At 43.8% G+C, this 21,689-nt stretch overlaps 1 protein-coding gene across 5 annotated transcripts in view; it reads right to left on the reverse strand.

The window, feature by feature from the left end:
* The window catches only part of HHAT (hedgehog acyltransferase), a 207,007-nt gene that overhangs the window by 135,780 nt on the left and 49,538 nt on the right, over positions 1-21,689 (reverse strand). For 4 of the 5 annotated variants that reach the window (XM_029047510.2, XM_039914844.1, XM_039914843.1 and 1 more), the window contains 3 exons: positions 16,314-16,508; positions 12,329-12,541; positions 8,833-9,004 (listed from right to left, as the gene is read on the reverse strand). In XM_029047510.2, coding sequence (XP_028903343.1) covers positions 8,833-9,004; positions 12,329-12,541; positions 16,314-16,508 — 580 coding nt within the window. The remainder of the gene's footprint in view (positions 1-8,832; positions 9,005-12,328; positions 12,542-16,313; positions 16,509-21,689) is intronic. The other variant, XM_039914846.1, reaches the window with a different exon arrangement.

Genomic DNA, 21,689 nt, shown 5'->3' on the forward strand with positions numbered 1-21,689 from the left:
CCCTAGCAGACTCCTTTTCTTTAAATACCTTCTCATAACCTCCTTTTTTTAAAAACCATCCACATTTAGCATTTCACTGCATTGAAATACGAAAGACACAGTTAGCTGACCTCCTACCCTAAAAAAGAAATGATTTGAAGAGGGGGAAAAGGAGGGAAAAAATTCCCAACTTTCTGCTTCCCCAGAATGCCTCCCTTTCCCCTACATTCCCATCAATCATATTTGAGCTTTTACTATGTGCAGAGCACTGAACTGTGCACTTGGAAGACTACAATATAACAGAGTTGGGCAGACATGTTCCCTGCCTAAAAGGAATCATCTATTTGTTTCAGCTACAACCCTAGATAATGATGGTCTCATTAGAAGCAGCGTGGCTCGGTGGAAAGAGCCCGGGCTTGGGAGTCAGAGGTCATGGGTTCGAATCCCGGCTCTGCCACTTGGCAGCTGTGTGACTGTGGGCAAGTCACTTCACTTCTCTGGGCCTCAGTTCCCTCATCTGCAAAATGGGGATGACGACATGAGCCTCACATGGGACAACTTGATGACCCTGTATCTCCCCCAGCGCTTAGGACAGTGCTCTGCACATAGTAAGTGCTTAACAAATACCAACATTATTTGATCTCTGGGTGGAGTGACTGAAAATCAGAAATGCATTAAATAGGCACTATTTCCTGAAAAGAGAGGCCCAGAAGGGTCATACAAAATGTCTGATTCAAAATCAGGGTGAGGGTAACAACTGGAGCATTGGTGGTCAAACAGATTTTAGTTGAAAAGGGAAATGTCGCGGAGCCTCTGGCCCCAGGTCAGCTTTATGGGTGGGTAGGGGACTCTAATGTGACCCATCTGCCCGCTCTAGGCCATGGGGCACAAATTTAGGGCTCCATCTCTCCCCCTGCCCCCAAAAGCACTCACAGAACAGCAGCAGACAGGGAAGGAGCGGGGAAAAAGGGCTCAATGTACTCAGAGGCTGGCTGGCTCGAGCCCCTTGGCCACACTAGCCACCTCCTGCAAGCCTCTGCCACTGCTGCTGTCTGGGCTTTGCTAGTGGCCTTGTCCGGAAGCCACATTGGAGTTCCCAGAGCTCAGAGCACAATTCCCCATGTCCAGAGAATCAAATCAATATATTTATTGAGTCACATCTGGCTCCTTAAGCAGGTCCATCAGTGTCACTTAGGGACCACACAATATCAAATGGTGAGCCAAGATGACAGAGAATGATGTTCTGGATCACATTCATTCTTCTAGCACTGAAGCTCAGCTCTGCTGGGTGGGTCGCTCAAGAAAAGTGAGCGGCAGCAGGAGACCCAAAGTGCTGTTGAATGACATGCTGAAATTGGGAAATGGAAAGGCAGGGAGCGGAGGAAACATTCTAAGGGTGTGGTAAAACACAGCAGCAGTCTGTGCTGATTCCCTGATTTTCCAGCAGAACAAAAGCTAGGCTAAAAATAGAATAATATATATCTTGAACGATGCCAAGCAAATTGGAAAGTATGTCAATCGCTTTCACCAAAAGATCAATTGGTATCTAGTTCCCAAGCTTTATACCCACAAGTTATCAAAGTTTATGCCATTACCATTATGCCATTTGGCCCTCTAGACTTGAAACCTGTTTTGGGGAGGGAATGTGTCTACCAACTCTGTTCTACTATACTCTCCCAAGCACTTAGTATAGCGTTCTACACGCAGAAAGTGCTCAGTAAATACGTTTAATTATCAGTGATCAGAAATTATCACCTTTTCTGATTATTGTTAAACCAACTCAACTTTTAATTGAAATAAATGTCCAAACCCAAACCCAGGAATGCAAACAACAGCCATGAATGGGAAAAGATTTTAAATGTCACTGCTAATTATGCAAATCTTTTTAATATACAAGTACAGGGGCAACTAATTCTAAAATAGGCAGGTGCTCTTGAGTTAAAAGGCAAAATGATTATTAGTTTACCCTTTATTATGTAGATTTATTGAAAACTGTCCCCTTTGACAATATCATTGTCCTTAGGATGCTGACAACAATTAAAGAATAGAAAGTTTAAAATTATCTCAAAATCATTTATAATGGCCAATCAGTAACCCCAAGATCTTGTCTACTCACTGGAGTGGCTCTCCCTCAGTGGATCACCCAACCATCAAGCAGGGGAGGAGGTGAAAATGAGGAAAAGAAGGCTTTTGAGGTATAGAAACAAGCCAAAATGTGAAGGCAAGACTTTATAGATCTTTAGAGTACTTCAGAGTTAAGGCACTGCTAGTCACGCAGGGCATGACCAGATATCTAAAAATGTGGAATGTATATTTAGTTACAGTGTGCTTTTATCATACTTATTTTCTTATTTTCACATGCGCTGTCTGGGTTCTCATGTCATGCTCATGAAGTGCACAGTGGTCTTTTGCTTCTCACAGCATATTGTTTTCTCATAGGATTCCAATTTTAGAAATGCAGTTCAAGTAATTCAAGTAATTCTGTGCTGAAAATAGCTTGGGACAAGCAAAAAGTTGTGAAGACTGTCCAGGCCGGGTCAGGGACGAGGTTGGGATTGATGCCCAGAGATGAGAAACTTGGTACCCTTCAGTTTTGTGCCCGCCACGAAGCTTCCAGGAAAGGGAAAGAGGAGGAGGTGGGCAACAGGGGAGCCGAGAACTAGGACAGGAAGAAAGCATGGGAAAGACTTCATCTAACCTTACTGCTGACTCTGCGAGTAGGTCTGAAACAGACCCTTCCCCATTCTGAAGCTTGCATCTCTACCTATCTGTTGTCTTCCCTCAACAAGAGCATCCAAGTGGTCTGGTGGCTGGAACATGGGTCTGGGTGACAGAGGAAGTGGGTCCTAATTCTGGCCCCGCCACTTGTCTGCTGTGTGACGTGTCATGTGGGTAGGTCATAACTTCTCTGTGCCTCAGTTACCTCATCTATAATATGGGAATGAAGACTGTGCACCCTATGTGGAACAGGGACTGTAACCAACCCGATCACTTTTATCTGCCCCAGTGCTTCGTACAGTTTTGGTGCATGGAAAAATAGCTAGCCGAGTCTGCCCAGCTAAAGTAACAAGGAGACTTGATTAAATTAGCTGGGGAGTAGGAGATTCAAGCAACCATCTTCACCCTTCCTCCCCCACAAAACATTTCTGCCTGAATTACTCACACAGGTGGGACAAATTGTACCTCAGTTAAACGTTGTAACCTATCCCTTTTTTTGTTCTATCTGCCATACTCTCAGAATGGCCCTGCTGCTGGACAGGACTTGAATCATCAGTCCAGCATCATTAACAGTGACCAGTTTCACTCAAAATAAAAAAGGAACTCGGGCAAAGGAGATCCACAAGATTAAGAACATCTACTTCTAGAATAACACTGTATGAAACGATAGCTATGCTGGTAGAGTTGTTTCATTCTTATCTAATTCTTCTATCAGGCCAAATTTTTACATGACTTTTCACATTAATCAGGAAGAAAGAAATATCTGCGGGACTTACTGCCACCTCCTGGCCGTCTCTAATTTCCAGCAGGAAAAGTAAGAGTAAAAATTTCTGGCGACTTTAAAAAGATAAGACACAGTCACAGGCTCCATAAAAGTGAGACATCTGTAGAGGTAGGCCTGCCATTTCTAAAGTTCAGCAAACACCTCCCACAACCCTTCCTGACTGTGATCACTATGGCCACTTTGGCTTCCCACCAACATCTCTGTATATAGGCAGTCCTCAATATAAAATGTTGAAGTATGGTGAACAGCACTTTAGGTTTCTAAATTTTCACCCTGCTCTACAATACGCCAACTTCAACTTTACAAAACTGGCCTCCTTTGCGGCATTTGCTCCAGGGGTTGGGGACTGGCTATGGGAAAAACAATTTTAAAAACCACAATGTGGAGTGAGGGGGAAAAAAAGACAATTTAAGGGAGAGAGGGACGGTGGAGATACCAGGGAGGGTTGGCATACACACTTTACTTCTGGACAAGTAAAATGTCCCTATTGTGGGCCCTCTCTAAAATAATATAAATGCTTAAACAAAGCTACATTTATTATTCGTCTACAATTGACTGAGTACACGATTCTGGGTATTTTGGTAAAAAGAACAGCCAAATTTGTGTCAGGAATTAATGCACTATTTCTAATAGTTACTTTTAGAAAAATTGTTCCAACTTTCAACGTATTGTTAAATAATAATAATAATAATTGTGGCATGTATTAAGCACTTACCTATTTGCCAGTCACTGCACTAAGCGCTGGGGTGGATATAAGCAAATTGCAGTGGACTCACAGTCCCTGTCCCAGATGGGGCTCACAGTCTTAATCCCCATTTTACAGATGAGGTAGCTGAAGCACAGAGAAGTAAAGTGACTTGCCCAAGGCAGACAAGTGGAGGATCCAAGATTAGAACCCATCACCTTCTGACTCCCAGGCCTGTGCTCTATTCACTAATCTATTTGGGAACCAACTGCATTGAAAGTCTGGGGATGGGCCAAATCTCTGAAAAGTCTATGCTCAAAATGTTTTTGTGGTTTGTACTCAAATGTCCCCCCAGCTCTCCAATAATTCAAGAATCCTATTCTTGCAAAACCCTGAGCTAAGGAAAACTCCTGCAGTACTTACTCCCGCTAAGTCCAACCCTGCAAGCAATTTTGCTCCATCTAAGAGAAGGGAACAAATCTTGCTCCCTCTCTGGCTCACTGATCAAAAGGCAGCATGCATTTTTGCTCCAGAGGTAAATTCCTCTACAATTCAACACTGAAACAGCAATTCCTAGGCAAGACCTCCCAGCAGACTAGGCAAATCCCCTTCATTGTCATGCCATTGGCAGAGTTTCAGAAGTGAAGAGAGGCGGAAGAAAGAGAAGAACGTTTGAGGCGAGGCTCCTAGGTAATGGTGACAACCTGTATGATATAAATGTGGCTTAGACTGGGGAGGGGCAGAGGAGGAGCTGGAAAGCCAGTTTATTGCTTCTGTTCCTTGTCCAGCCCAACAGGTGCCCACAGATTCATTCTGGGCAGGAAAGAGACACAGAAACCAATGGGCTGAGTAGTTTCCTTGGCTATGGGAAAAAGGGAAGTGGGAAAGAGGATAACAGTGACTGAGGAAGGGAAAGATTGGTGGAAGGGCTCTGGCCTGGGTTAAATATAATGTAGGTGGAAGACAAGAGCAAGAGACAGAAAAGACTCTTGAGAGAGCATGAGGCCCAAAGTCAAAATGATAAGTAAGAGATCATTTTAACTGCCAACATTTTGAATTGATTTCATCAAAAATAATATTGAATAACTAATGTGAGCATAACAACACTATTTCCAGTTTACATGTGAGACTTTGCCAATTCTTAAAGAAATTCAGTTACAACTTCAGCCATAATGAAAGAAGCATCATTAAGAAACTGGGTTCCAGTCACCCTCCTTAGCAAGCTGATGACCTTTTATGTTCTTATCAAAAGCACATATTTGTTCCTGTTTATGTGATCTCCTGGAGAGTCACAATTCCTACAGTAAGTCGTGAGTAACCTGCCAATGCATCTCTATTCCAGTGGTCATAATGGTGGGGAAGGCAGTGACAAACCATGGAAAGAAGTTGTGGACCTATGATTTGAAAACATCCTCAACCTGCTGTCACAAGACAATATTCCCAAAGAAAACTCTTCCACATTTTCATATTCAAATCAAATCTTCCATCTCTGAATGTTGGGCCCTATGGTATCATGCTATCCAATGTTTCATTCTTCTCTGAGAAGTTAATGCCACATTTCTTCTTGAATGCATGAAATAGGTCTGCCTACTCACTCAGCTCTGACCTATCAGATTCCAGAGGCACGCTCAGTGTTGCTTAGCACAGAAAAAATAGAAGTCAAAGGGAAACCACAGTACCTCCATATTGAAGGTATTTTCATTAAATAGCCATATCATGGTTCACTGCTATACAAGACCTCAGCTATTGCACAACAAAGGCACAAGAAATCAGGGTTAGCAAAAACAGTCCTGGTACAGTCATCAATTAAGGTGACGGGGACAAACCAAGCATGCTGCCCAAAGGAGTTAGGAAATGGCTTTATGTCTATTAATCCTGTTTGGACCATTGATAACTGCTTCTCTCACCCTCTCAATAGCAAAATGTTGGAGCATCAAAGGTGGAACACTAGCTTGGAGCCTCTGACGAGGACCAGAAAGAGAAAGACCACAAAGATATATGATGGAATTGTTTCACTAATATTTTCAACCTGAAGCTTTCTAGTACATCTGCTCTTTTCAATCACAGCTCAAAGCCTACTTCCTCCAGGAAGCAGCGTGGCTTAGTGGAAAGAGCACAGGCTTGGGAGTCCAGAGGGCATGGGTTCTAATCCCAGCTCTGCCACTTGCCTGCTGTGTGACCTTGGGCAAGCCTCTTAACTTCTCTGTGCCTCAGTTATCTCATCTGTAAAAATGGGGATTAAGATTGTGAGTCCAAGTGGGACATCCTGATTAACCTGTATCTACCCCAGTGCTTAGAACAGTGCTTGGCACATAGTAGGCACTTAAATACCATAATATTATTTCCCTTGTTCCTCTCATTCAAATAACCATAATCACCAACTGCATTTGAGTGCCTGCTGTGAATAGATCCCTGCCCTAGGAAGCAGGATCCTACAAGAGAGGATATGCAGGCTCTCATCCTGCCCTCTCAACTCATTCTAGTAACTGTTGTGCCTATGGGGTATTGATTAGGTGTATGTCTGCCTGGTCTTCCCCACTAACAGTAAGCTTCAATAGGAACGAATCAAGGTCTGTCCCCATTCTTTAGAGGAGTGCACCCGCCTCTTGGGAGCTCTATAAAAGTTTATTGATTGGCTGTCCAATTCACCATCTGAGAGAAGGCTAACTAAGGGCAGGCTCCATCTGTAAAGTATGATGGTTGCTCTGGAAGCACTTCCAGGTAAAAAGCTGAAATTGGGCTCAGATGCCAGCTCGCTCATGGCTCCTGATTTTGTCTGAGTGGTGACTCCAGTGGCTATGAGCTTCCCCAGAAATATGGTCACAGAGAAAGATGTTAGCCAATGGCAATCTGAGAAGGAATAAAAACAAGTGGAAGAAATCCTACTCTGGAGCCTCTGGGAGAGTATTATCAAGACAGAGGAAAATAAAATGTGAGTTGTCAGGGATCAGCTCAGGTTCCCTTAATGATTGTGAATAGCCATATTAACTCCAACAATCCAATAAGTTACCACTCCCTTTCCGAGTTTCAATATAAATGGGTTTAATGTTATAACTGGGTTTAATATTAATCAGCAGAGGTTCTGAATATACCTAGCATTTGAATACCACTTTGAACAACATTTTCTGTTTACCTATCTCTCACTTAACTCTATAGCTATCATTACCAGTTGGAAAAAAGAACATTCAATTTTTCTTTAGTGACTGTTGCCAAACAGGGCACTGTGTCAGCAGATTTCCACCAATTTCGAATAAGCATAAGAATATTTTCACCATTATCACATCACTTCACTTAAACTTGCTTTTGAAGCAAGAGTTTAATCATCAGCTCCTAAATGAGGCTTATTTGGGATGGGTGGAGACACAAATGGGGTTGTTGATGCCTTATTTTTCTTGGCTTAGGTGTAGTCAATTTTTAAAGTTCATGATTAGAAAAAAAAACATGCCAACAGCTTTCAATTAAGCTCCCCCGATTAGACTGTAAGCCCGTCAAACGGCAGGGACTGTCTCTATCTGTTGCCGACTTGTTCATCCCAAGCGCTTTGTACAGTGCTCTGCACATAGTAAGCGCTCAATAAATACTATTGAATGAATAAATACTATTGAATGAATTTCAATTCTGAATACTTTACCTCCTTACTTCCAGAAACTGAAGAAATTTACAAGAAAAAAAACAACTCACCAAACCAGGACTGATGAAACACATTCCATCAATTAGTTCACCAGCTTTCCCCTCTTTCAGTGAAAAATAGAAAGTCAGCAGCCACTTTGAAACTACAGTACTAAGCAAGAAGAAAAACAACAAAAAAACCCACCCCAAATCTGTTTTGGAAGTGGAGTTGCTCAATCAATACCTGAGAAGCAGCATGGCTTAGTGGAAAGAGCACAGGCTTGGGAGTCAGGTCGTTAGCTGTTAGCTGCCACTTGTTAGCTGTGTGTGACCTTGGGCAAGTCACTTAACTTCTCTGTTCCTCAGTTACCTCAACTGTAAAATGGGGTTGAAAAGTGTGTCCTAAGTGGGACAACCTGATTACTTTGTATCTACCCCAGTGCTTAGAAGAGTGAGTGGTTGGCACATAGTAGGCACTTAACACATGCCGACATCATTATTATTATTACCTTCCTTGTATCCCTAAGCAGCTTTCTTCCTTTTCAGCGTACTTAACCGCAATATGTAAGTGTGGTGTTCCCAGTGTCATCTTTGGCTAAGACGGACCATAAGATGGAGAAAGAGAAATACATATCAGTGGAGTGGGAGAAGGATATAGTTAGGCGATTACCTAAGGTGCAGTTTGATCTTCTCAGAAGATCCCAGGTTTCCCCAAGTGCCATCTGAGGCCAGTACTGGACAAGATGTTTAGAACACTAAATTCCCTGATCTTCCTGTCAAGTTGCTCCAGAGCAAGTTGGCTACATAGAGAAATCATGGAAGAGAAACCCGCTTGGGTATCTGTTGCTCTGATTCTTCTTCTACCCTGGCCACTGAGACTACAGATGGCTCAGTGTTCAAAGTGACTGGTGGTTTAGTGCTGATGCTGGGGAAAATTATCACCAATGTCATCTGTTTGAGATTTGCAACAGGCCACAATGCTGGCCGCAAAACACAGTTCTGTATCGTACGCGTAATCACTTCAAACGAACTTTGAAAGGAGACTTTTTCCACTTACCCAAGGTCCAATACGACACAGCCTCCAGGTGGGGAGTACTGCTACAGAGAGCGTGCATATACATCAGATGGATCATCAGTTCTGCCAGCCACCACCAGCAGAAGAGACGAACTCCACCCAGAACCAACAGGCGAAGATTAGCCTTCAGGGAGTGGGCTTCCTGACTCTGCAGCTAAAATGACAAATAATAAATGATTTTATGTGCAAATATCCCAAGTTTTCCATGTACATTCCAAAAGTACTCTGGATAACGGTTGTTTTTTAAACTCACACAATCCCTCATTATCACTCCGCAATTCAGTTCTTCTCCCTCCTCCTGCCAGCTTGCAGCTCTCAAACTCTCAATGTTGTTTCTGAAGCTACAGGGGCTCCTGCCCATTACCCCGAGCCCTAGAATCATGGCCATGTACAATCGCAACAGATGTTTACAAACAACTTTGAATCATCAGGTGATTATTTTGGTCACAGGCACATGTGTGCGCATACACAAGTCTCTGTCTCAATTACAAGTAAATAGATTACCCACTCTGGGGATTATCCATTGCAGATTTTTCAATTCTCACCAGCTGTGAGCTCCCTCTGCTACTATCTTTTTCCCTGCTGAGGCACCCACCATGTGCAAGAGTGACTTGCTCTCAGCCGTATTAGCCTAGGATGACCTTCCTTGGTTCCCAGGTGGGTACCAAAGGACTGCCTGTCCCTGCCCACTGGCAAAGGGCCATGCAGCTTCCCTAATTGGGCTTGGTCTATCCCACATCTCCCTTCCATCAATACAGATAGTCAATAGACAACTGTCATCCAAATGTCTCTGGGGCCTGACCAGGACTAGAAGATTTCATTAGACAAACGATTCTTTCAAAGGACAGAGGCGGAGCTAATGTTTAAATGATGAAGTTGAATCTCTATAGAAGTTAAATGGTTTAAGGAAAAGATTAGATCTCGCAATTGGTAATTACAACTGCAAGGTGCTAAATAAGATGAGAGCGAACAAGTTTCCTGGGGAGTGGAGTCCAGAAGCAATCCTAGGTTGAATCTCTGAACTAGGGAGTTCAGCTCCTCCTTGCAGCAAAGGCTACAAGGGGCCAGGGCAGGGAGGGGCTAGTGGAGGCCAAAGGCTAGAATCCAAGTCAGAGCTAAGCAGGATTGCCCACAGGAAATATCAAGGCAAGTGGCCATTCATTCATTTATTCATTCGTATTTACTGAGTGCTTACTATGTGCGAAGCCCTGTACTAAGCGCTTGGGAGAGTACAATACAACAAAAGACACAGTGCCGGTCCACAACGTGCTGACAATCTAGAGAAACTAATGGTCAACGGGCAGAAGACAAGACAATGACGGACAAGCAGGAACTGTCAGAAGCGCGGGGGCTGGGAGCTCTTTTAAGGGTTGATGCAGGCTGCTGGCAGGGAGGGCTGCCAAGTGCTGGATGCCAATCTTTGGGGGTGGGTACCCAGCCTAGTTTTGGGATAGTGACAGATGGAGCGGAAGGGAAGATCCCAGTCTAAGAGTACATTTTTCTTCCATTTTTAAATACATACATTCAATCATTTCATAGAATTGTCCTCCCACAGAGAAAACCTTACAGAAGTCTTTCCAGGCAGAAAACCGGCATTACAATAACTTTTACAAATAGCTTTCCACCTTTTATCATCCGCTTGGTTAATTGTCCTAAAGAAGGCTTTTTGTATTTGCTTTCCAATGAAATGAGGTCTTTTAAAAAGAGAAAACATTTCAATTGATACAGCTTGAAAAATAAAGCCAACAGACTGAAAATTCACCCTTTTTTCCTGTTCTCCAATCACCTTAGAAACCTGATTTTAGAGCAGCCCTAACCAAACTTGTTTTTTCTTCTCACCAACTCTGACAATCAACACCAACTCTGACAATCAAAGTCGCATCTCCTAGAGAAGGGTCCTAGTGACCCTAATAAAATGACTTTATTAGGTCAGGTATTGCAGGGAGTTTGTTGCTCCCATAGAACAAGTGAGACTCCTCCAGGTCAAACTTGGCATGAAAATCTATTCTTAGTGGATGATCATCATTAAGGGTAGCTATTACTGGGCCCCTAAGGCAAAAGTGTCCACCAGAGAGGCTAGCAACACCTGACTGGGAAAGAATCTGGTACAGCTAAAAGGGAGCTTCAGTGATCAACTCAGCCAATCCCCTGAATCCACAAGACCCTGCTTTGCTTCTAATTCTGGATTGCACAAACACAGTGCAAAAAGGTTGCACGATAGATCCTGAAGTCATTTTCACATGCCAAACCATCTCCAAGGCACCTATATGGACGACTGAGCCTGGCTTCAGGGAAGGCTGCAATGCTGACATAACTCACTCACTGAATAAGGAATAGTCCACTCTCCGTGGTCTGACCTAAGACTATTTCTCTTTCCAACCTCTGTGACAGCAAAGAAGCAACAAAGATCCTCACAGTCTCAAACAATGACAACATGACCACTGGGGAGGGAAATATGGATCATACTCTGTGTTAGGTGATTATCTTCTTGATAATGACCTAAACAATCACATCACACCAATATTCCTGGAAAATACAGATGTTAACTACAGATGTTCCATACTACAGACCCCAGAGAGGACTCTGTCTTTAGAATGTTTATCCTGCAATGCTTTATTACTCACAAAGACAAAAAGGCAATTGTTTTAAAGCCCATAAAGAGGTTAAAAAAATACATTTTTGATTCTCAGTGTAATTATTCCCTTTTCTTTTCCACTATTGTCATCACTTGCTTTTTAAAAAAAAAATTCAACATTATCATTTGCCTCTCTGGAGACCTGAACATGCATAACCCATCATATTTAATGAGCCCCATTCCTTTCTTACCAGCATGCAAAGCATTTCATTCAAGTTCTAAATGGGCTGGGGGTGGGAATGGGGGAAAGCCAACTTCCAGCTGGATTGTTTGAATATGTTATCAATGAAGAATTTTTGGTTAGGGCTTCACCATAAACAGACTACGACTCCTCTGCACTAGATATTTTTATACTATCTCCTTTCCTGCAAGTTGGAAGAAAAGAGATCAGGAATCTTTTGCTAATTAACAATGGAGGCTATTTCAGATGACAGCCTTCTCCTCCTTCATGTATGTGCAACTGAGTCCCAGGCTCGTGGTCTATCCACCTCACCATGCTGCTTCCCCGGGATCACCTTTCCACTACTGTCAGCAGTGGTTAGGTCATCAGAAGAGAGGGAATATTTTTGGACAGAAGGAAGAACATCTTGGCTGAAGGGGTAAGAACTGTTTGGGCTATCAAAGCCTGTTGGAATAGGCATCCTAAGGAATTTGTGACACTTCCAGTCCAAGTGATCTTTAAGTAAAGACCTGACAAATGTGTGCCCTAGATGATTCAGTCATTCATCTGCCCCAAGGCTACCCAAGATGGACTCGTCAGCATCCATGTCCCAAAGCTCAGTGATTCTGTGCAAATCACTGCTCCAGTGAGTGACTGGCAGGCCAGGGTCCAGGTCTCCTTACCTGCTTGCTGAACTCCTCAAAGTTGAGAATGGGCCCATTGTGAAACACAGGATAGTAGAACACGTAGGTCAGCATCCAGACAAAGGAATGGGAGCGCTTCCAGGGGCCCTTATGCCAGCAGTACTCCAGACTAAAGCTGGTGTAGAACAGGCAGCGGACGGTCAACGTGAAAAGCAGTAAGTAGAATTCGCTCTCTGTCTCGTACCACTCTCTCTGGAACAACCGAACAAGGATGGCCTTAGCTTGTTTCATCTTCATCTGCCTTCAGCAACCATTTTCCTAAAACCCAAACCACACCCTTCATCTGAGCACAGCTGTTCAGGATGTACAAAGGGGGCCTCTGCCACTTCATAAACAGCCCTGATGAGATATAGGTATGGGGCAACAGGAGAAATTTAGAAGTTGTAATCCAGGGAGTAGAAAGGACATGTTTAACCCTCTTGTGGATTTACCTTCATCAAGACCACACAGAAAGGGTTCGTGGCTTCTAACCCTATTGTACTTTCCCATGCACTCACTTCAGTGCTCTGCACACAGTAGATGCTCAATAACTAGTATTGTTTGAAAGACACCTGTCTTGTAAAGCTTTCCCAGATTAAGTGAATGAGCTGCCCAGGACTCTCAAGTATCATCCCCACCACCAACTTGGTCTCATCAGAGGAGCTTGGGGCTGAGAGTCGGGGGACTAGACTCTACTCCCAGTCTGTCACTGATCTGCTACAAGAACCTGGTAAACCACTAACCTCTCTTCATGTCAGTTTTCCCAACCATAAATATGCCCATATCCCTGGATGGGCATACAGATAGGGCTGGAAGAATCCATTTCTGGACATTCTCCCTTTCTCTCTCAATGACTCGGCAGGCAGGACACTTGACTATGGAATCAGCTTGGGGTGGGGGGGGGGGGGGAGAAGGAGGGGTCTCCAGAAAGACTGCAGTAAACAGCTGAACCAACATTCCTCTGCTTATGGCATTCAGCTCGTTCATGATCCCTTGGCAAACCTGCCTCCAAAACCTCACAGCCAAAAGGTTGTCCCCCCCACAAGTCCATCCCATTTCTAAGTCTCAAGCCAACTCAGCTCATTCTCCATAGCACAGGTGGAAGCAGCATGACATAGGAGCAATACCTTTAGGGCAAGACTTCGTAAGAGCATCAGCAGCTATGATAGGTCACTGAGTCCTTTTCTGCATCCCTGTCCCTCAAGCTACAGTGAACTACAAAGACTGTGAACACTGATACAAGCAAGTGTGAGATCAAAGTTTGAGTGCTAAGGAGTGTTCACAGCAGGTCCCATCAGTATATATTGCCTGATACTCCTAGATCTCAGCAGTTTACCCTACAGGACAAATTTCCATCAGATGAAAACTAAGCTGAGAGAAAGGACCAAAAACAATGCAACAACACACTTCTCATCACAGTTTTGTGCACAGGAAATGGCCTCTGAGTGCACATGATGGAGAACAAGGTGGCTTGTCAGCTAAGAAGGAACAGCTCTGTCAACAACATAGCATTCAGAAAATGATGTAAACTCAGCCTGGGAAACAGTGGCATTTATGCCCATCTGAGTGTCCCAGAATGCATAACATATTGAACAAACATTCTCTGTCCTCTTCCACTTCACAATCCAAGGCAGACAGTACTGACTCGAACATATTAAAAGGATATTCAGACATCAGGAGCAGGTCTGATAAATACTAAACATAGAAAAGCTGGCTCATGTCAAATTTAGTACTCAATAAGTATCATTTATTGAAAGATCCAACAGAACCCCCATCATTCCTTCCACAAGTCACAGTGAATTGTGCCAGTGACATCATCTTTGAGTAAGAAGACTACCCCTGGACATACACTCACCCCCACACAAGAGAACTGAGGTCCTGCCAACATCAGCTCTCTTAGATCACAAGTTGGTTCCTCCAACAAGCCAACTGGAGACTGCAAAACTGGGGAAAGGAGACAGACTCCAGCAATCTGGTTGAGCCATCTGACCCTGTTAATGTGCCTTATTTCTGCAGACAGGCAGATGTTCCTCCTATTAGGACTTTAACATGTTATCCCAAAACATAAGCACAGAGGTCTGTCTCGACTACCCTTCTGAATAGGATTGCTACCAACTGCTTGGTGATGGACTAAGGTACCTTGAGAATTAATGCAAAATGAATTAAAAGTGGTGTCCTTATCCCCCATTTTTAAAAGGGGTTCTTTCAAATCAAGAAACCTCGCTGATGCAGGCTGCACTATGAACACAACAGTATTTTTTGTTCATGTCCACTGAGAAGAGAAAATGGTCTTGATTTCAGAGTAGGACAACTCACAACCATATTCAAAACTCCACTCAAAAGTACTTACTGAATGCGTGTGTGAAATGTAGAATTAATGGGCATAACCTCTGCCCACAAGGAGTTTATGTTCTGGAGGGGGAGACAGTAAAAAATTACAGATAGGTAATAATTGATTATAAAAATATGGACACAAATGCATTGGGGAGTAGACTGGGAGCACCCTAATACTTAAGTGGCACAGAAGTATAGAAATAGCAACTGGAGGGAGGTATAGGGTTGGAGAGAAAATAAATTAATTGTGAAAGGGCTCCTGGAGGAGATGTGATTTCAGGAGGGCTCTGAAGATGGGGAGTGGTGGTCAGCTAGACGGGAAAGGGGACGAAAGAGAGGCAGGCAGGAGGGAGGTTGTGAGCAAGAGATCAGTTCAGGGAAGGGATGAAATCAAGGCACGGTGAGTAGGTAGATTTGAGAGGACCAGAGTATGCCAGCTGGGGTATAGTGGTAGAAGAAAGAGGAGATTAAGTGCCTGAAAGCCAGTGGTCAGGAGCTTCTGCTTAAAGCATAGAAGAATGGACAGTCATTGGAGATTTTTTGAGAGGTAGGGAAAAGACTGTAGAATGAGGTTTTAGAAAAATGATCCAGGCAGCAGAGTGAAGTTTGGAGAGGAGAAGGACATGCTGGTCAGTGAGAAGGCTGATGAGGCAGCCAAGCTTGGATATGACAAGATGTCCAAGGTAAAACAAACAGTTGTTCAGAGCTGAAGACCTAGACCAAAAAGTAGGGCAAAAAAAATGCAGGAAGCCTTGCTCCACTTAATATACAACAACCCACTCACTTCAACCTAGCAGCTACCCTCAGCACTTCTAAATTTTAATGCTGTGTTCTGCACTTGAGTTCATATGAATATTTGTTTCATTAATTATTTAATCAGCTATTTCTTCCTGGCACATCTTTATCACCACCTGGTATAACAGTCTTTCTTCTGCTCCCATTATTTATTTCCTCCTGCTCCCATTATATGAAACAGCATGGCCTAGTCAAAAGAGCCTGGGCCTGGGAGTCAGAGAACCTGGGTTCTAATTCCAGCTTTTGCAGATAAAGATACTGTGATTTGAATGCACCAAAGCAACTTGCATCAGATGATTCTCTAGGAGACACTCTCAGTAAGTTTATGAGGACATGCTGAAGACAAGCAGGATATGGTACCTATGGAAGAAACACAATCCACCCACTGGCCAACTAGAGAGGAGCAAGTAGGACATCTACCCTACCCAGTGTGATGGAGGAGTAGGATAATTCTACTAGTCAGCTTACCTGGGTCTCAGAACCCCAAGCCAGTCCACCACACATCATCTGATCTTGGTCTAACTCCACAAAAGCCTTGCTAAAAGACACAGACTGGAAGGAGCAGGACTACTTCAGCAGTTCCAAAAACCAATCCAGTCCTCATCACTTAGCAACCAATTAGGCAGGTGGAAATAATAACAGGTAGTGCCCTCCTCCCCTTCACTTGTTCCCTATTGAGCCCCAGTCCCCAGATCATTGCCAGGCCTTTCCAGGACTACATGCTGTTGAATGGGTCGAGTTAAATGAAGGAAACATCTTGGAGGGGATGGGCCTCGACAAACATTACCTTAAACTGGCATAAGGAGAAGCCAGGCAGGAGACAGATGCTTTAGAGGTCGAATGCTAAGAAAATTACCTTCACTTCCTCCAGAGCCTGCACACGGAGACTGGAGAGCAGCAGTAGGGAACAGAGCCAGGACAGAAGCGGGATCTTGAACTGGGCCACACAGAAGGAAATGAAAACATGGAGCAAAACCAGGGCCAAACCCCTAACACCCAGCACACACCAGCAGGCCGCCATGCCGTAGATCATCAACACCGTAGGTCTGTGCTGCAGAGGGAGACAAACATGTACAAAGGCATTAACTGACTCCTTTTTCAATTCTTGAACACTAAAACTTCAAGTCCAGTAACACTGTAACAAACGTGCATTCGCTGATCTGCAAGCTTATAAATCATGCAGCAAAATGTTGTTGAGCAATGAGTCTGCCAGCAGGACTGACTGAGAACCTCCTGCAGAAAGGGCACCGTAGAAGGCCCCAGTGAGGGAGGGGAAGGGGAAGTCATTACAGAACAAGATACTTCCCTGTCCTGCCACAGTGTACCAGTTCACTGGCTTCCAACCGACTGGCAGGAGCAGCGGCATGGTCACCCCAGAGCAGCACAGAGATGCGAGAGATGCAGTTAGAAACCATGAGCCATGGAGGCCCCCAGGAGTGGGGGATGTAGGGACTGCCGAAGGGTCTCCAGGGATGCCTCAAAATCAGGTAGTCGGGAGCCACTATGGGCAGGACAACAACTACTTCCATTCTCTTGGCCCTGGTCCCACTCTTCGTCATGACTCTTGGGAGGAAGGGATATGTACTCCATTTTCGATAGGCTATTCAAACTGGGTGAATGACCCTGCAGCTGAAGTAACTGACCATCTTAGATCTAACGGGAGAGAGAAATCTACACTAATCTCTCATCTCCCCACTTTTATCACCTGTGCATTTGAACCTTTACCCCTAAACAGGTACTCACCACCCCCTCTTTCTCTCTGCAGCATTTATATAGATAACTTAATCCTACCTGCTCCCATTTCCTGTACTTATTTTTGAGTCTGTCTCCCCCACTATACTGTAGACTCCTTGAAGTTAGCAATCCTGTCATCTTACTCTACTGTACTCACCAAGCTCTTCAGTACAGTGCTCTGCACAGAGTAAAAACTCAAATATTCTAGAATGGCTGGTTGCTTGATATTTACAGAGTGCTTACTGTATGCAGAGTATTGTATGAACTGCTTGGGAGAGTACAAGCCAAAACATTCCAAAAGACACAAACTGTGGGTGAGAGAAGCATAAGAGATATATAATATCACTAACAAAATCCTATTTTACAAACCTAAATTAAAGAGCATGAACAAAAGGGTTTGCCTGGCCGGAAAGCAGTGGGAGATAAAGGAGTTTAGCTGGAAACTCGTTCAGCTATCTCAAGTCAGCAGTCTTGATTTACAAGGCAAGCGGCTCTCTAGCCACCAGATGCCACTACAGAGCCACAGAAGAAGCTTAACATTCTTAGTTTCAGCTCCATCGGCCTGAGGAAAGAGGGCCTCACCTGAGGAGTTCTTCCCTGATCGCCACACACAGCAATATGAGAAAATTTTGTGAGAAAAATTTAGAGAAGCAGCGTGGCTCAGTGGAAAGAGCCCGGGCTTGGGAGTCAGAGGTCATGGGTTCGAACTCTGAATCTGCCACTTGTCAGCTGTGTGACTGTGGGCAAGTCACTTAACTTCTCTGTGCCTCGGTTACCTCATCTGTAAAATGGGGATTAAGACTGTGAGCCTCATGTGGGACTAGCTGATTACCCTGTATTATCCCAGCACTTAGAACAGTGCTTTGCACGTTGTAAACGCTTAACAAATACCAACATTATTATTATGCTAAATCCTACTACAGACTTTTTCCACCGCTTCAGGCTATCACTCTAGTGGTAAAGTGAATACCCTTATAGCAAGTAGTATGGCCTAGTGGCAAGAGTACGGGCTTGGGAGTCAGAGGACGTGCATTCTAATCCCAGGTCTGCCACTTGTCTGCTGTGTCATCCTGGACAACTGATTTAACTTCTCTGAGCTTCAGCTACCTCATCTGTAAAATGGGGATTAAGCCCGTGAGTCCCAAGTGGGACAACCTGATTACCTTGTATCTCTATCAAGAAGCTACAAGAAGCAGCGTGGCTCGGTGGAAAGAGCACGGGCTTGGGAGTCAGAGGTCATGAGTTCGAATCCCGCTCTGCCACTTGTCAGCTGTGTGACTGTGGGCAAGTCACTTCACTTCTCTGTGCCTCAGTTACCTCATATGTAAAATGGGGATTAACTGTGAGCCTCACATGGGACAACCTGATTACCCTGTATCTACCCCAGCGCTTAGAACAGTGTAAGCACATAGTAAGCGATTAACAATTACCAACATTATTACATCAATGCTTAGAACACTGCTTGGCACATTGTAAGCACTTAATACCAGACTATTATTTTTACCCTTCTCATTTGAGGCACTTGGCAAGGTCTGAGAGAGTGGTGATCTTGCAGAACTCCCGCAATTCAGTGTTCCTGGATAAGTGCAGTTATTCGTAACTATGTGAACATACAGGCAATGCAGTTAAGGTATGAAGCAGAGAATCCCTGGGGTGGGAACCTAAAACTCTCCCAAATAGCCATATTAGCCCAGAACAGGAGGAGTTTGAACATTCAAACTATGATCGTTTGGAGAAGCAGCATGGCCTAGTGCAAAGAGCAGAGACTTGGGAGTCAGAAGACGTGGGTTCTAGTCCTGGCTCTGCCAATTGCTTGCTGTGTGACCCTGGACAAGTCACTTAACTTCTCTGTGCTCAGTTTCCTCAGCTGTAAAATGGGGATTAAATACTTATTCTCCCTCCTAGACTGTGATCCCCAGGAGGGATAGGGATTGTGCTAATTAACCTAATTAACCTGCACTACCCCAGAGCTTAGAACAGTGTTTGACACAGAGTAAGCACTTAAATACCACAAAAAAGATAGCAGAAGCAGTGTGGCCTAGTGGAAAGAGTACAAACCTGGGAGTCAGAGGACCTGGGTTCTAAACCCATCTCCAACACTTGCCTGCTGTAAGACCTTGGGTAGTAAGTCTTTTGACTTCTCTGTGCCTCCGTTACCTCATCTGTAAAATAGGGGTTAAGAGGGTGAACCCCACACTGGACATGTACTGTGTCCAACCTGATTATACCGTATCTACCCCAGCACTTAGTACAGTCCCTAGAACCTAAGTGCTTAACAAACACCATTAAAAAAAGAAAAAAAAATCAAGGAAAAGTAGGGGAGGGAGAGCTGCAACCTATTCACATTTTGCCTCATATGAATATAGTATGTGACTCTAGGCAAGTAACTAACCTCTCTGAGCCTCCATTTCTCACAGGAAAAAGAGAGAATAATTCTGTCCCTTCCTATCTCACGGAGAGGTTGCAATGAGGTTTTGTTTTGTTTTTTTAGAATTGTGTGACAGTAGAAGTTTAGGATGACTTAAAATCAATATTGATACAGTATAGGAATTAAGTTGTTGAGTAGAAACACGTATAGAAGGAACTTTTCTTCCTCACATTTTGCAGTAGTTGTGGATAAGTGATGTAAAGTACAAAGCAATAGAAATACCTAAACAAAGATGAATGTATTTAAATAATGTTTTTATTACATGGCCCTTAAAATAGCTTAAATACCATTTTAAATTAAAATCTGTAAGGCTAAACAGTTGTATAAGTGTTCATTACAAAAAAGTTCATTATTACCACCCTTTTTATGTTCTCATCTTCCATGGATGTTCAGTTGGTTTTTAAACAGCTACAGAAAGTCACTGGATGCAAGTGACCACGGCACCCATTATAAATCCTAATAATAATAATAATGTTGGTATTAGTTAAGCGCTTACTATGTGCAGAGCACTGTTCTAAGCGCAGGGGAATCAGGTTGTCCCACGTGGGGCTCACAGTCTTCATCCTCATTTTACAGATGAGGTAACTGAGGCACAGAGAAGTTAAGTGACTTGCCCACAGTCACACAGCTGACAGGTGGCAGAGCTGGGATTCAAACTCATGAGCTCTGACTCCAAAGCCCAGGCTCTTTCCACTGAACCACGCTGCTTCCTCTTCTCAGGTGCTAATGATATGCCCCAAAACATAGAGGAGAGCTGACATGCTCCATCTTTAATCAATTGCCAAAAGAAACCTTTTGACTTGAGCAAAAAATAGTTCCCTTTTATATTCTGAGAGCACAAAAAAGCATTCTCAATTATTTTACATCTATTCTTCCTCCCACCCACATACTAAAACCAGTCATTTGAGTTCAGCTTCAAATTTTCCCCCAACAGTCCCCTCACTAAACCTCAGAATAAGAACCCCTGCAAAAGATCTCAGAAGCCCATTCTGACCCACATAAGGAAAAAGGCCCTTTCTGAATACGACCCCTCACCTGTATCACTTTGAGTTGTTTTTGTACTCAGAGGAGCCTTTTTACACACCACTAATTTGTGGTTCAGCGGCTGCTCTCCATCTGTTTGGAATGTTCTTTCTTTGGGAATGTGCCATCACCCAAAGCTCTGTTTCAGAATGGGGAGAGCCTTGAAGGGAAAAAAGAAAAAAAAAACTTGGGGAGTAGAGAAGCCCCATCTGCTTAAGCAATTCTATGGTCACTGTAATGTGAAATTGTCTAGTGCATTCTGGAAGAGGTCTGTTTCAGGGGAAAAAAGTAAAAAGTCACTCTTCAACACCAGAAGTTGAACCTCACATCCTTAACCCCTCACACCCACTACAAATGCCCACACTCCTCTACCTGCATACTACATGTATCTGGGTAAGTGGAATCAATTTAACTGCCTTTTTGAATATGGTGCATGCATATATTCACTAGTTCATTTGTTAGTTCTCTGTGTGTTTTCTAGTTCCTGCTGTTGGTCCGGGAGAAAGAGCACTACTTTGGGAATCAGGAGACCTAGATTCTAGTCCCGGTTCTGGCTGAGATGGGTGGAAACCTCACATGCACTACACAGTGTACTGCAACCCTGACCACCTACTTGCTCAGTGCACCCAGGAACCCTGGGAGAACAGGATTGGCAGGGACAAGAGGGTGAATGGCGCTGAGCAAGTCACTAGCACTAGAATCAGTTCCTCTGCCAGAATTCAGTCCTAAAGGCTCAGAGTCAAAACTCCTCTGTCATTCCTGGAGGGAGACTCCACCATCACCAACACTTCTGTCTTTGTCTCCCTGCTGCAAGCACTGACTTCCTTGAGAACACACTCTGAAATTCCCATAGTCTTTAAATTAGTAGGTACTCAGTAAATATTGGCTTGACGGTGGGGAAATTGAAGAAAACCCCGCAGGTGCTGATAAAGACAGTAATTGAAGAAGCTGTTTGAGGGAGTTTCTTAAAAATTAACTACTGTACAATGAACGGGAGAGCTGGGTTGGACAGTATCCAGATTCTTTCAGCTCCCTCCCAGAGGGGAT

This window comes from Ornithorhynchus anatinus, chromosome 19, assembly GCF_004115215.2.
Source record: "Ornithorhynchus anatinus isolate Pmale09 chromosome 19, mOrnAna1.pri.v4, whole genome shotgun sequence".
Taxonomy (NCBI): domain Eukaryota; kingdom Metazoa; phylum Chordata; class Mammalia; order Monotremata; family Ornithorhynchidae; genus Ornithorhynchus; species Ornithorhynchus anatinus.